The sequence below is a fragment of the Egretta garzetta genome, unplaced genomic scaffold (genome assembly GCF_000687185.1).
Source record: "Egretta garzetta isolate BGI_Z169 unplaced genomic scaffold, ASM68718v1 scaffold1, whole genome shotgun sequence".
NCBI lineage: Eukaryota > Metazoa > Chordata > Aves > Pelecaniformes > Ardeidae > Egretta > Egretta garzetta.
The window spans coordinates 2,104,360-2,118,023 of record NW_009258542.1 but is presented as its reverse complement, the minus strand read 5'-3'; the positions used below and the strand labels follow the sequence as shown (position 1 = coordinate 2,118,023).

Genomic DNA, 13,664 nt, shown 5'->3' with positions numbered 1-13,664 from the left:
GTTTTGGGTTGGAAGGGACCCCTAGAGGTCACCCAGCCCAAGCCCCCTGCAGGAGCAGGGACACCTTGAACCACATCAGGTTGCTCACAGCCCCGGCCAACCTGGCCTGGAATGTTCCCAGGGATGGGGCCTCCACCCCCTCTCTGGGCAACCCCTGCCAGGGTTTCACCACCCTCACTGGAAAGAATTTCTTCCTTAGATCCAGTCTAAACCTCCCCTGCTTCAGTTTAAAGCCATCCCCCCTTGTCCTGTCCCAGCTGGCCCTACTAAAAAGCTTGTCCCCCCCTTTCCTCTGGGCCCCCTTGAAGCCCTGACCGGCCGCACTCAGCTCTGCCCGCAGCCTTCTCTTCTCCAGGCTGAACACCCCCAACTCTCCCAGCCTGGCCCCATAGCAGAGGGGCTCCAGCCCTCGGAGCATTTTAGTAGCCCTCCTCTCGCGAGCAGAGGGGCACAATCCCTCGAATCACCTCACCTTCTTCAGAGGGAAGTTAAGAGACAGAAGCAGCAGAAAGGCAAAAAGAGGCCAGGCTGTAGGCATCAAATCCTCCTTGTTGCCGTACCCGGTGCTTTAGGCACTTTCCGTGCAGGGACTTCTGTTATCCCTAAACCTTGAAAATCCACCTCCTGCCCCTTTTCTTCCCCCCGTGCCCATGAAGCGATGGTCCCACGGCAGTAATAGAAATGGCACAGCTCGATTCAAAACCCACGCGGAAGGTGGACCAGGCGCAGAGGAAGCCATCGTTACAAATGAAGCATCCAGCTACAAAATAGTATTTAGGAGATAATAGCCAGCAGGTGAATCCAGAACAAATATATAAGCAAAACAAACAAAAGGTGATAATTTCATAAAACCAAAAGCATCTGCGGATTTTTGCAAAACTCTTTATTAGCCTTTAAATGAAATGGCAGTACTGGTTACAGTTAACAGTCTCACTGAAGGAGACTGTTCAGATACAACAGTACTCTAAGTTTAATTAAGGGCTGGCAAAACTGACTCGTATCTGCTTTCCCTAGAAAATGGAATTCAACTAAACCAGCAGATGATGTAAGATTAAATGCAGCAGATTATTCTTCAAAGGCATAATTTAGCACGTGTAACATATCTATATGATGATTCCTCACCATCAGCCACCTGTAGGAACTTTGGTTTTCATCGACTAGAAGGTGAAGATAATTCTAACAGAAAATGAGAATTAATGTTTAGATGCATCTTTTCCCCTTATTCTGTATGGAAGATACACCTGCCCCCTAGCTTCAAGATGGGCATGTAGATATAGTCTCAAATATAAAAACTCAGGGAACACTATGAAATACTAGAAATTTGGCCAGGATATACAACTCCACTTTCAGTAGTTTCACAATTTACAGCACTGCAGATTTAGCTGATCTCAAGTGCATTACAATCCAAGCTGACAGAACCCCTTTACAAGTAAAAATTAACCTGTTCCAAAACTCCTCAATTAATAGCAAGTGATTCTGATAGGCTTGATTGACATACCTTAATTGAGGGAGAGGAGGACGGACAGTAAGAGAACAAGGGATAAATACAAGTTTAATCATCCATTCTCCTGTAAAAACCTCCCTGTAGGCAGATCTTCCTACCTACACAAAGACTATGAATTCCAACTTACGTGTCCATTCAGCGTGCATTGCCTTGGGCCCCAAACCTGTCCCTTCTGTGTTTAGAGACTATGAGCCAAACCCGAACCACCTGCATGTAAGGTCTTCACCCTCCAACGGCCAGTACACATACCCCTGTACCACTCCAGTGCAAGAAGCAAACACCTTTCATCGTCTCCGAGCACTTTAAGCCGAAGTCTCCTAGACTTCAGATAACAAAACTAACAGAACAGCGTTAATGAAAAACCTCTTACAGATTTATGTACGATACGTTTACTAAGAGATGCATCTACAACGCGCAATTCCTACCGATGAAGTGTTATCCCAGCTCTTGCATGGACTGACTCACTGTAAGCAATTCCAATCAAGCCATTAAGACTTCATCATGTCTGGGATGTGCCAGAGCAGCCCTATTGACATGGAACAGATTCCTCTCCCGAATCACCGCACAAGTAAGCTCTTCTGTGCTACCCATTAACTGGCTGTGACCCGTAACCTTTATCCACTAATATGGAAGAGCCAGTTCCCACTCTGAATGAAATTTTCTGTAGTCATTCTTTGGTCTAAAACCAAAACATGGGAAAATGCTTTCCCTTTGAGAAAAGCAGAACAAGAGTAGATATTGTTGCGGCCTCAAAATGAGTAAAATTTCCTTCCCTGGGGCAGAGCGCTAGCCTGGTAATTAATTATACTTTCTCCAAGAGTCAGACAGAAGACGAAAATAAGAAGCAGCGCTTTCGTAACTGAAGGGAAGGACAAGAGAGATTGTGGTTCGTGATACTTCTGTCCTACAGCCTCATCACATCAAGGAAAACAAAACCTGGCAATTTTCAGGCTGCTACAGCCAACTCCACCATTGCATGCCGTATTTTCTTCTCTTGTACTCTCCAATTAGTTTGCCAGTATTAGCCCATTTCTTGTACAGAAATGACAAAATGTTTTGGGGCAAAGTGCTTTTTCCTAGGACCCCTAGAATGCCCTTATGACGAACACCTCTCATTCTGGACCATCCCTTACTGGAACGATCATCATAATCGCAACTTGCTACATACATAACTTTCAATTTTGCTTAAAGCTGCATCAAGGAGCTCACCTCTATCTCCTAGGGGCTCTAAATTCTTGCATAATTACCAATCCCTTAGTATTTGCAAGAACAAGAATATTGATAATTAGAAGCATTCCCAAGAGGACTCCAAGGAGTTATTGGCAGAACTCATTCTACTAACGCTTAAAGGAAAAATAACTTAATGGCATCATTTTTAACCTTGAGCCATACAGTATGTTTATACAATACTTGTTCATAGGCTCATCTAGCAGCATTTGTTTGCACTTCCCTCTACCCCAGAGCAATGGGAAAAGGCTCAGGGTCTGAACTTTCACAGATATTTTCAAATGTAGTCGAACTAATTAAAGTTGTGGATTTTATATGTCTTCTTGGCACGCTCTTTTTGGATACACAGAACCATTTTCCAGGGCATGAATATCCTGGGTGATAATACTGAAAACCAAACTCAGACTTCAAGAGGTTTGGAAAGCCATATTATCATTTTAAAACATGGAAAAACTTCCTTTACGTCTACAAAACAGTCTGAGTAAGGGGTGTTGTAGTGAGAACACCGTAGGGATCCAAATTACTTTAGCCTGCAGTGAATGCAACTGGAGAAAAACTGTGCTCTTGTCAGCGTTTTCAGAGGCATTCGGCACACTGCTGAAGAACAACATTTATGGATTAACAATCCACAGGCTGAACTGGAAGCACTGGGAATCTAACCTATGTGGCAGGTAGCATGAGCAGTAACCTAAAAATCCAGAATGCCAATATCCAGCTCTTGAGACAGTTCAGCTGTAACAGGGGTTTTTTGCCCCCTTGCATTCATGTAAGGCACCTACTTCCTCCACATGAGTCTGAGGCCACTGGAAGAAACAATGACTGAGGTAGGTGACACTATAAAATAACTGAGATGAAATGGGAAGGGCTCTGACATGACAGTGGTTGGCCAGTTGATATGCCTAGAATGGCGATAGTGCTGATCATAAAAAGCTAGCTGTACTGCAGCGATGGTGGGGTGAGGGCCACTTACATTCATGTTTAGAAATCAATTTACAGCAGCACACACTGTACCTCCAAAGTTCTGTACCTCCAAAGTTCTGCAGGCCCAAGCATTCGGGTAGGTTAATGGTAGCGTGCTGTTGACTTCTGAGAGTACATGAATGCTTTACACAACCATTTCCAGGACACGCAGTTACCCTCATGAACAGTGTTAGCACTTCTTAACTCAAGCAGAGGTCACATCTTTAGATGCTAATGCTACGGGAGAAATCTAGAAATCTTGGCACAACAAGAGCCAAAAATAATTCCATTAACACAGTTTGGTCTGCTGTTCTTGAGTCACACTTTTAAAAAAAATCTAAATGAACCAAAGACTCAGCTTTATGAAGTCCGTACAGAACAATATCCAGAATAAGATCTAGTTGCTTGTACAAAATAATTTAATATTAAGCACTTCAGTAAAGTATTTACAAGGTTACTGCAAAGCATTATACTAAATTTCAAACAATGTACACGCCAAAAAAAATACGGCCATTAATTACTGGTTAGTAGTTTTGTTTCACCTCCCTGCCACAGCAGCAAGACAGTTATTGTTTACAGAAGATCCAGTTTTTGGTACTCGTAATGGTATCTGGGGAGAAAGTGGTATCAAAGTTAAATACTATCAGTAAAGCGGCACATTCTCCAGTGTAAGCGAAAGCTCATTGATCTGACAAGCTGTTCAGATGCTCAGTAGATATCTACGCTATCATTTGTTTGGGAGAATCTGAACCTTGTAGGTCAATTGCCAGTGAGAAGAGAACAATAGTTTTGAGTGTCTGTACATTTCTAATGAAACAGAGCATCATCTGAAAGACTCCCCTGAGCAGAGATGAAAAAATTCAGCATAAAAAAACCACCACCTTCAGGCAATCTGATTCCTGATTCCCAGTCTCCTCTAGAAAAGCAGCAACAAAACCAAACTTTTGTTCTGACACCACCACTTGCTGATCTCCGAGATCCACTTGCCTACCAAGTACAACCTATATTCTGTATTACCACAGTTCTCTTGGGCTCATGACTTAACATCCTTGTCATCCTTGCTCTTTGATCTGTACGGAAGCATCAGATGATTGTCATTAATTAACACATGTACACACTTAAAAGCACTTCCCTGCATTCTGGATGCTGTCTGAACGCAAATCTGTAATAAAGTAGGAGAGTATTTGGACCTAGGAAACTGCAGCTCCATTGGAAATTTGCATATATTCAGTATCTTTGAAAGCTATTACGCTAACACAGTATCTCTGTATTAAATTAAAACAGCATAAATGACAAATGTAACTTGCAGAAAACTTGCAGACATTGTCTGTAAAGAACTACTGTAAACTTAGGAAGACCTATGCCATCCAGTGGCACACTGAGAAACTTCAAGAGAGACTGGAATGGGAGGGGATTTTACCTCTACGGTAGTGATGAGGCACTTTTGTACACATTTCTCATTTTTGTTTAACCAAAATCTAGGAAGTGAAGAAAGGAACTTCCCCTATGTTAAGGGTCTCGGGAGAAAAGAACAGAAACCTTTAGAGAAAAACTGACATTTTTTAAAGAAACACATACCTTATTACATGAACTACTTTCAGGGGGGAAAAAAATACTGGATGCTAAAGAGCCCAATTTAGCTGAGAAAGATAAAAACCACACCAGTGGCTGAAAGCTGAAGTCAGACATAGACTTCACCCCAGACACAGACTTCACACAGACACTCACCCTAGAAATAAGGTGCAGGATAATAATTTACTAAACAAGCTGGTATCTTTTCTAGGGATTCTCCATACCAGCAGTGAAGCTCGAAGTTGCGTTTAGGAGTAACTTGAAGGGGTGCAGATATTCCCACAGTTACCTAGCAGCACCTTCTGGCCTTAACGATCTAACCTATGACGTGGCTAGATCGTATTAATTCCTATGCCAGAGATCCTTGGAGGAGGAAACGCTAGTATAGTTTGCTAGCAAAGTACTTTGCACAGGGATGATGTTAAAGTCAGAAATTTCAAGTTTTCAGCGTCTTTTACTCTTTAGCCTTGTGATTTTTCCAAATATTCAGACTTAAACCAACTCTTTAAACACTCAGATAGCCATTTACCAATTCTATATTCTGTTACCTTCAGGCACTCCTTCAGGGCGGCAGAACGCTTTTGGGTTAACTGGCATTTGGTGAAGCTGGGAAGGCCTCAGGCGCGGTGAAGTTCTGACAATGGAGCAGATTTCTTGCCTGCCACACAGAGGCTGAAAAGATGAATGACATTTCATTCACACAACTATTTCCATTGAAGAAACAGTCTTCTAGCTTTCTTCTAGGGAAGTTAGAGGGGACATGCACATTTCAAAGGATATCATTAGAAAACATTTAAGACTACTTGTGTACACTTAATAAGCTATCGGAAAGGGTGATAGAAAGCTTCAAAGCTTAAACGTTTTCTTCAGCTGTTTGTAATACTGTAAGGCTTTAATATATAGTACATTACATACTAGCATGCCGAAACTGGATTTGAAGAGTGCAATAAAGTTAGAACCTGAAAAATATTCTTTTCTTCTGAACTTTGAGGAATAATTTCTTTTTCTGAGCTCAGAGATGCAGGAACAATTTCTTCTGAATTTACATATGGACCTGTGGTATTCAGGAATAGGTCTTCCCCAGGTGAGGCTTTGCACACTGGTGACAAGCTAAGCTACAGCTCCGTCAAAATACAAAACATACAGCAATAACTGCCCAATTAAATAATCGACAACAATTCAAATTGACCAACGCTTGTTGGCTCATGCAAAAGGTGTTCTATTGCTTCAAAAACACGACTTAGGACTCCAGTCATTCCCGTCTTAGGCCTCCAACAAGACCCCGATGTTCTCTATTTGTTAATCTAGTATCCATAAACTCAAGTATGCTTGCAGCAACACTAGGAAAGCCCAGTATCTTTTCCTGCCAAATAATCTGCTGCAAAATTAAGCAGTCTTTCTATTGTAACCGTTGCCCTTTTTCTAAAAAAACATACAGTTTGCTGATTTGGTTGGGAGCTATGGCACGAACGTGACAGAGGTGTCACTTCTATGCCTGCAGAGAAGCAGTAGTGCTATACTGCCTTCGCTGACAAAGAATTCAAGCTGGCATTTAAATATCTACTTTGTATCAAAGGGGTAATGCAAGTAAAGCTACTAGGTGCTGGTTTTACATTGGAAGGTGTTGCAAAAATACAAAGCAGATACCTAGGGTTTTTGTTGTATTTCTTTAACTGTCCAACTGATTGAATTTAACATGTAATTTGTTGTGCAATTTGTCTTGTTGCATAAGCATAACCAGAATTGGACTGTGCCATGAAGAATGATCTGTTTGGTTTTAATAATTAAAAAAAGTATGAGGATAGACACTCACATCTAGCTCTGCAGGCTGAGCATAACCAAGGGGTTTTAGGGCTTTATTTGCCTCCGTGATCAGCATGGTGGAACTAATTTGCTAAACAAAACCAGAGAAGAATTCAGTATTAGTTTCCAAGTGTTCATTATCAGTCCTACAGTATTTCCCTAGTAGAAAATACCATTTGTAACAACTCCATTTAGAATTACTAATAGTTCTTAGGGTTTAACTACTGAATTCCTGTCATTCACTTTTTTTTTTGGTCTTACGCTCTCCAAAAATTAAGACAAAGAATCAGTTTACTGCAGCACAGGACACACACACCGCAGGACCCCTTCAGCACTAGGGGATAAAGCACTTCCTACCACTTCTCCTATTTAATTGTGACTTTTGTCATGATTCAAAACTCTCACTTCAGTTTTATGCCTTTGCTAATCAGCGGGGCACAATGGGAATACTTACCACCACAGCATCTGTCCTTTTGGATGGCAGTACTTCTGCTGTCAGCCCCGCTGGTTTGGCTGAAGCATCTCCTGGGGCATCGAGCTGACTAAGCGATGACATACCTTCTTCTAACATAGTAGAGTTTTTTTCTTTTTTCTTGCACTTCAGACTTTTTGGTTTAGCAGTTTGATTGTCAGGCTAAAGGGTGAAACAATTACATTTTGTGTTACAAAGCGAGTCTGGATAGTGCGGTAAGCACTAGCAGAGTCCCACTGTCATGGTCGAGCTCTACCCAACCGATTCGGCACCACTGACGCAGTCAGTCTGAAAACCAGCGAGCCTCGGGGGCACCCATGACTGTTACTGCTATCCAGAGGTAAAGGCGAGCTACATTTTCACTCTCTGCCTGCAGGCACCCCTTTCAAGGGAATGACTGCACTTCTAGGTGGAGTCTTCCAACTATACAAGGAAGGAGCAAGTCATCCATCTTACAATCTGGCTGATTTATTAAGGATCTTTCACCTTTCTTTGCGGTCCTAACGGTGAAGAACAGCGCATACCAGTTTTTAGGTCTGGAGTTCTCTCTCTTGCAGCTGTAATTTTACAGACTTTTTTTCCTGTGATAAATTTCCAACAAATTAATTAACTTTGAGACAAAGACCACAGCTACTCTCCAACCCACATCTTGCAAGATGGTTTTCAAAGAGGGATCATTCCAAAGCCACCCACGTTAACACACTTTCTCCCTTCAATATAATCCTCATCTCCCTCTTCCCACCAACAGGGCCACTTTATTCCTCTCCCTTTCCTTGAGGAAATGAGGTTGCTTATTAATCTTACACTCACATGGCTATTTACTGCTAGACACACATACTGTGGGAGCAGAGGAATTGCATAATCACAGCAGTCTTTGCCAGTGGCAACTTCTGCTGCTGTTACAGTCCAAATTAAGCAGGGGAAAATTATGTGGTACCTGGGCCGTAGCCAGAATTGCGTCAGTCACAGTTCAGAACTGTAGTTACATGAGGGACTCATAATATTTGTGAAGCTCATATGAACTAAGTTCAAGTAAGGAGCATGACACAACAGTTTTGTTCCTGGATAAGTTAAATAAGAAATGCTAATTTTCATTGCACAGGTGATTAAATGGAAAAATGCAGGGTTTGGGGTTTTTGGTTTTTTTTGTTCTTCTCTTAACACATTAATTAGAAACAAATCTTATTTACAGGGAAGATTTTCAATTCACACTTTCCCTTCTAGACACAATTGACCTATGCCAGGGGGACAAATGACCCCATGGAAGCCTGGTTCTGATATTTTACCATCATTTAAGCTTGGGTAGAATATCCTCTTGTCTCGCCACTAGTACCAAGTGCTTCAGGTCATACTTTACCTGCCAGAGTAGTTGAAACACTTAATGCTGAAGAACTGTAATTGCAATTTGATGGTGTCTTTCTAGGAGAGGAGGAAAAAAAAAAAAGTGAACAACTATTCTGAATGAATGTTAACATTCAAAAAAACCCAATGTATAAGGAAATCATAGGAAAATATAGACTGAAAAGGGATAAAGCTTATTTTTAAAAATATTGTTACTGAGTTACTTCATCACACTTTACAGTTATTTGGTAGCTTATCATCAAGTCACACAGCTTATTCTGAAGATACTTGCAATTTAAGACCCACAGAAGACATTCACTAAAGTACTCAGCACTAAAGCATACTAGGACAGAACATATTTAAGAAGCACGCAGGGGAAAATCAGGTTCACAAGAAAATTCACACTGAATTGTATAGAGATCTGTAACAGCATAGGAGTGGTATAAATGAGTTATGAATGGAAACATCTGCATGCAAGCCTGGGAACAGCAGCACAAGGGTTAAAAGAAAAGGTTATGTTTCTAGAAAAACACTCATGTTACTCAGATTTTTATGTCAGGACCTGAAGGCGGCACTGTGACATGGCCAAGTACAGCAGATGCAGTGAAGACCCTGCACTGTGATAAAACCAGAACACAGATGACCTGACTACAGAAAACCTGGCATCCTAACAGGAGGGTGTGGCAAGGGGGTTCCAGCATATCGCATACACCATGCCATGTCCTGGTAGACATGTATTCCAAAGAAGGAAAAACTGACAACAGGCAGCAACCTGCCCCAAGATTTACGAAGGCTGAAGTCAGCAAGATTCTGAAGCAAAGGAGTGCCCCGTATAAGCTGATGATTCCTGAAGAAGACAAAAGATCTGCCCAAAACTTAGTTTTGCCCTGGGCAAGCACAGAACACCAGAGACTCCACGAGGACTTGACAACAGGTGCCCCTCATACTCTGTACTGCACAGGCAATCCTGGCCAGACCACCTGGGCACACACATCTTGCTGCCTATGACTGAAATCTGACAAAGTACAAGTGGATAAAAGCAATTTATCGAGGGATTTTGTAAATAAACGAAAGACCAAAACCAAAGTCTGTAAAGCAAACTCTTACCTGACTTAATGCACCAGTTTCAAAGTTAGTGAGGACACAGGTAGCTGAAACTCAACAGAAGTGTTTGCAGGATCAGAGGCTTATTCATCCTGGCCTTTCTTTTAAATATCATTCAAAAGAAAAAAACCTGACCAGTTAGGTGCGTCAAAGAGTCTGCTTTGCAGATTACCTTCTGGTATATTGGTCTTGAAAATCCTCCAGTACAGGTTCTAAAAAACATAAAAGCTAAACTTTAGAAGAAAAAGCAGACCAGACAATGTTTTAGTGCACAAAATTGTAAAGCAAAATATTACAAGCAAACACAGACCACTAAGAGGGAGCTGTTCCCAATTACACAGCCATGCCTTAAATGAAGTGATCATTACCTATTTTACACGGCTTCCTTGCACTAGAGTGGAATTTGTTTATGTATATACTCTTAAGTATTGTAGAAAAGAATTACCTAATATTGCTGAAAGATTTGAGATCTGTGGTATCTTATCTATGCTCACTGCTTTGCTGGAGTCCAGAAGAGTAGAGTTCTTGTATTTGCCAGTCTCCTTAGAGTGAAAATAACTTCGTTCTGGACATAAAAGATAGAAGTGTGGGCTTCTTAGAGCTGGAATTCATTGAGTTATTAAATTTGTGATGAAACTGAAAGCAATCACATTTGCAAGACAGGAACTTTAAAGCAAAGCAAAAGCGTTGTCTTGGCTCAAACACCCGCAGAAAAGCTTGGGGGGAATTTGACTCAAAGCAGATTTGTTGGTCATCCCCAATAAACAGCTTGTGTCAACAGTGAATGCTTTAAATTTACAGTACGATTCAAATCACACCAGGACCTGATTCACACTGGACTGAAGGACCAGATATACAAATCCCATGTTAAGTACAGGCTGGCTTATAGCAAAGACCCAACCTGGTGAGTCACACCAAGAGAGGCCCCAGCCCTTCTATTGCAGATAGCCCCCCCACATTTTCTACATGAAATAAAGCTCAAAAAATCAGAAGTCTCACCTGAGACATCATCTCTGAATGTTTCAGGGGATGGGCAACTGTTCAGGCTGTCACTAGCACCTGTGTTATAATCTGCAGTTGAATCTCCATCTAAACACTCTAGGAGAAAGGTTGAAACACCCGTGGGAAGAGTCATTCCTGTACCTAGAGAAAGAGGCAAAAAAGGTGGCTACCAAAAAAGAAAAACGTATCACCTTGTACAAGCCATCAGGATTTCCTTATCTAAGTTTCATTCCTGTGATGAGCTAAATATTGTCAAGTCAGTACGTTATACCGATTCGTAATACAGTTAAAGAAACAAATACACAAATTCGTATTTGTATAAACCCAGTTTATACCACAAGCTAACAGAAGACACCTTCCTTGCCCAAGGCTCGCTAGAAGAAGAATTTAGCCTCTGATAAGGTAATTATTAGCCAGGTTTCTTTTCAGAGGGACAAACTATTTAGGCACAAGCTTTTAAAAATGCAGGTTTGAGTAAACTGAAGCGCTCATGTCAACAACTAGTTCTGTCAATGACAAAACCAAGAGCGTGTAACAGGCTGGGCTCAAGACTGTCTCAGGTGTTGTGAGGCTCCTATCCCGCTTCTGCTGCCTACAACAACTCATGTGAACCGAGCCACATGCTGGAATCAGAGGCAGAAGTCCCGCCAGTGGTCTCAAAACTTTTACTTTCTAATATCCCGTAGTCAGAACCAGTACAAGAACAGCGCACCAGTACTTTCATAGAAATATAATTAAAATTGGACAAGGAGTTTTACATTTAGTTTTATACAGATATAAAAATATATTTAACAATGTAACATATTGCTGTTATACTCACTTGAAGTCACTTCAGCATTTTTCAAACTGTCTTTATTTTCAAAGCTGATCATCAGGGATTCCTAAAATTAAACAACCAATATAAATGCATGCATCATTAACAAGTCTGCAATCTGATTTACACTTCTAAAATGCATAATGAATACTCAGTAGTTTGATCCTACAATCTTTTGCTGGACGAGACTTCCAGTGAAGGCACACTGATGTCAATGGAAGGTATGCTTAAGATAGCAGTGGAGAAATGAATTTCCCTTTAATAAATCTTTTATTTGTTTTAGAGGTACAATTCATGCCACTCACTTTCAGATTCCTAGATCTCTCCTATAAATACAAACAATGATGTTGTTTAAGTAGTACATTCTATGAAACTAACCGTTTGCAGGTAATGTAAATAATCGGTGGACTCTTTTAACATTTTATAGAAAAGGTTTCACACCAACACCACTCAAGCCCTCTGCTGCAGCAGATTTCAGTTCAAACACACCTGATGAACCCTTTTCTTGCCCTTGCAGCATTAACTGTCCTGTAGCACTTCTGCTCAGTCACCTCAGAATACTTTGTTCCAGTTGTACTAACACGAGGCAGAGCACAACAGGGACTTGCCAAAGGTCTGCGTCTGAACTAGAAGTGAGCAGTTCTCTGGAATCACACGCTATCGAGGGCTCTTCCACACACAATTGCTCCGGCCTTGCCTTGTTAAGGATAATCAGTATTGGTGTTTTCCCATGCTACCAGTAACTCCAACAGCTTTTATTCTGGCCAAAGACACTGGAAAATGTCACTAAAATACAGGACCAAGTTCAGCCTGAAAAATGTGAGCGCGCGCGCACACACACACACACAACTCATGGGAAATTCTGCTTGATTAGAAAAAGAATTCAACATGAACATTTGGCCTCCATAAATTATGAGCACATAAAGAGCAAGACAGCATTCTCACCTTCAGTGGTACAGTGTTGTCTTCTATTTCCTCTTCATTTTTTTCCAGGTTTGTTGCTTCTTTGACATTCACTTGATTGCTGCAGTTGAAGAACAGGGCTAAGCTCAATACACAGAGCTACGGTGTTCTAGAAGGCGGTGACAAAAACTACAAAATCTCTTTATGAGGTACCAGCAAATCATAGAATCATAGAATGTTTTGGGTTGGAAGGGACCCCTAGAGGTCGTCTAGTCCAACCCCCCTGCAGGAGCAGGGACACCGCTAACTAGGTCAGGTTGCTCACAGCCCCGTCCAACCTGGCCTTGAATGCTTCCAAATAGTCTGACAACCACCAGTTTACTGAGAGTTTAGACTGCCTGCCTCCAAGAGACATCTCATGCAGGCAAACCCAACATAAACGATTAACTAGTGTTAATAACGGTGCGTTTGAACAAATTCTAACAGACCTTTGGTTAGGTGAACAGCTCACTTTGGTGACTTCAAGATTTTCTTTAATCTTTGGTAGGATTTTCACACTGGACTTGCCCTTCAGGTCTAGGGAAGAACAAGTACTTAGTTAAGTGATTTTAGCTTTAATATTGGAATTTAGATTGTTATTTTTAACAGGGCACCTTTAGCTGTTCCCCCTCTTCCATGCCTGTAACAATTTTTGATACTATTATCACTGTAAAATCTGAATTTCCTTTAGTATTTTTACCCAAGCTTTTTTAATCAGTATTATCAAAAAGGCCAAAAAAATAGCAGCCTGCAAGAAATACTTCAGGTGGGTTAGAAACCTCTTGATTAAAAAAGAAAAAGCCCCTTTGGAAGTGACCTTTACTCTACTTAGGTGCAAAGTAGTTTGAGTGTAAGTCAGTTTTAAATTGAGTTTATTAGGAGTATTGTGGGAATTTCTACATAAACTGGTCCTCGTTGTACAT

General features: G+C 41.2%; 1 protein-coding gene across 1 annotated transcript; it reads right to left on the bottom strand.

The window, feature by feature from the left end:
• Nucleotides 1–4,257: 4,257 nt before the first annotated feature.
• Nucleotides 4,258–13,664, bottom strand: MEIKIN (meiotic kinetochore factor). Its single transcript, XM_035902729.1, has 13 exons — nt 13,642–13,664; nt 13,191–13,295; nt 12,745–12,823; nt 11,806–11,866; nt 10,983–11,126; nt 10,429–10,548; nt 10,156–10,195; nt 8,896–8,957; nt 8,025–8,119; nt 7,521–7,700; nt 7,077–7,157; nt 5,812–5,935; nt 4,258–4,301 (listed from the first exon to the last, which is right to left on the bottom strand). The coding sequence occupies exons 1-13, from the start codon at nt 13,662–13,664 to the stop codon at nt 4,258–4,260; spliced, it is 1,158 nt and encodes a 385-aa protein (XP_035758622.1).

What these genes read in the sequence shown, in the direction of transcription:
- MEIKIN (XM_035902729.1), bottom strand. Translation starts at nt 13,664, where the DNA reads ATGTACAACGAGGACCAGTTTAT. An exon ending in CTCAGCCTGCAGAGCTAGAT is followed by an intron (nt 5,936 to 7,076) that starts GTGAGTGTCTAT and finishes TCATCTTTTCAG; the next exon opens with CCTCTGTGTGGCAGGCAAGA. An exon ending in CCCTGAAGGAGTGCCTGAAG is followed by an intron (nt 4,302 to 5,811) that starts GTAACAGAATAT and finishes CTTTCTCCCCAG; the next exon opens with ATACCATTACGAGTACCAAA.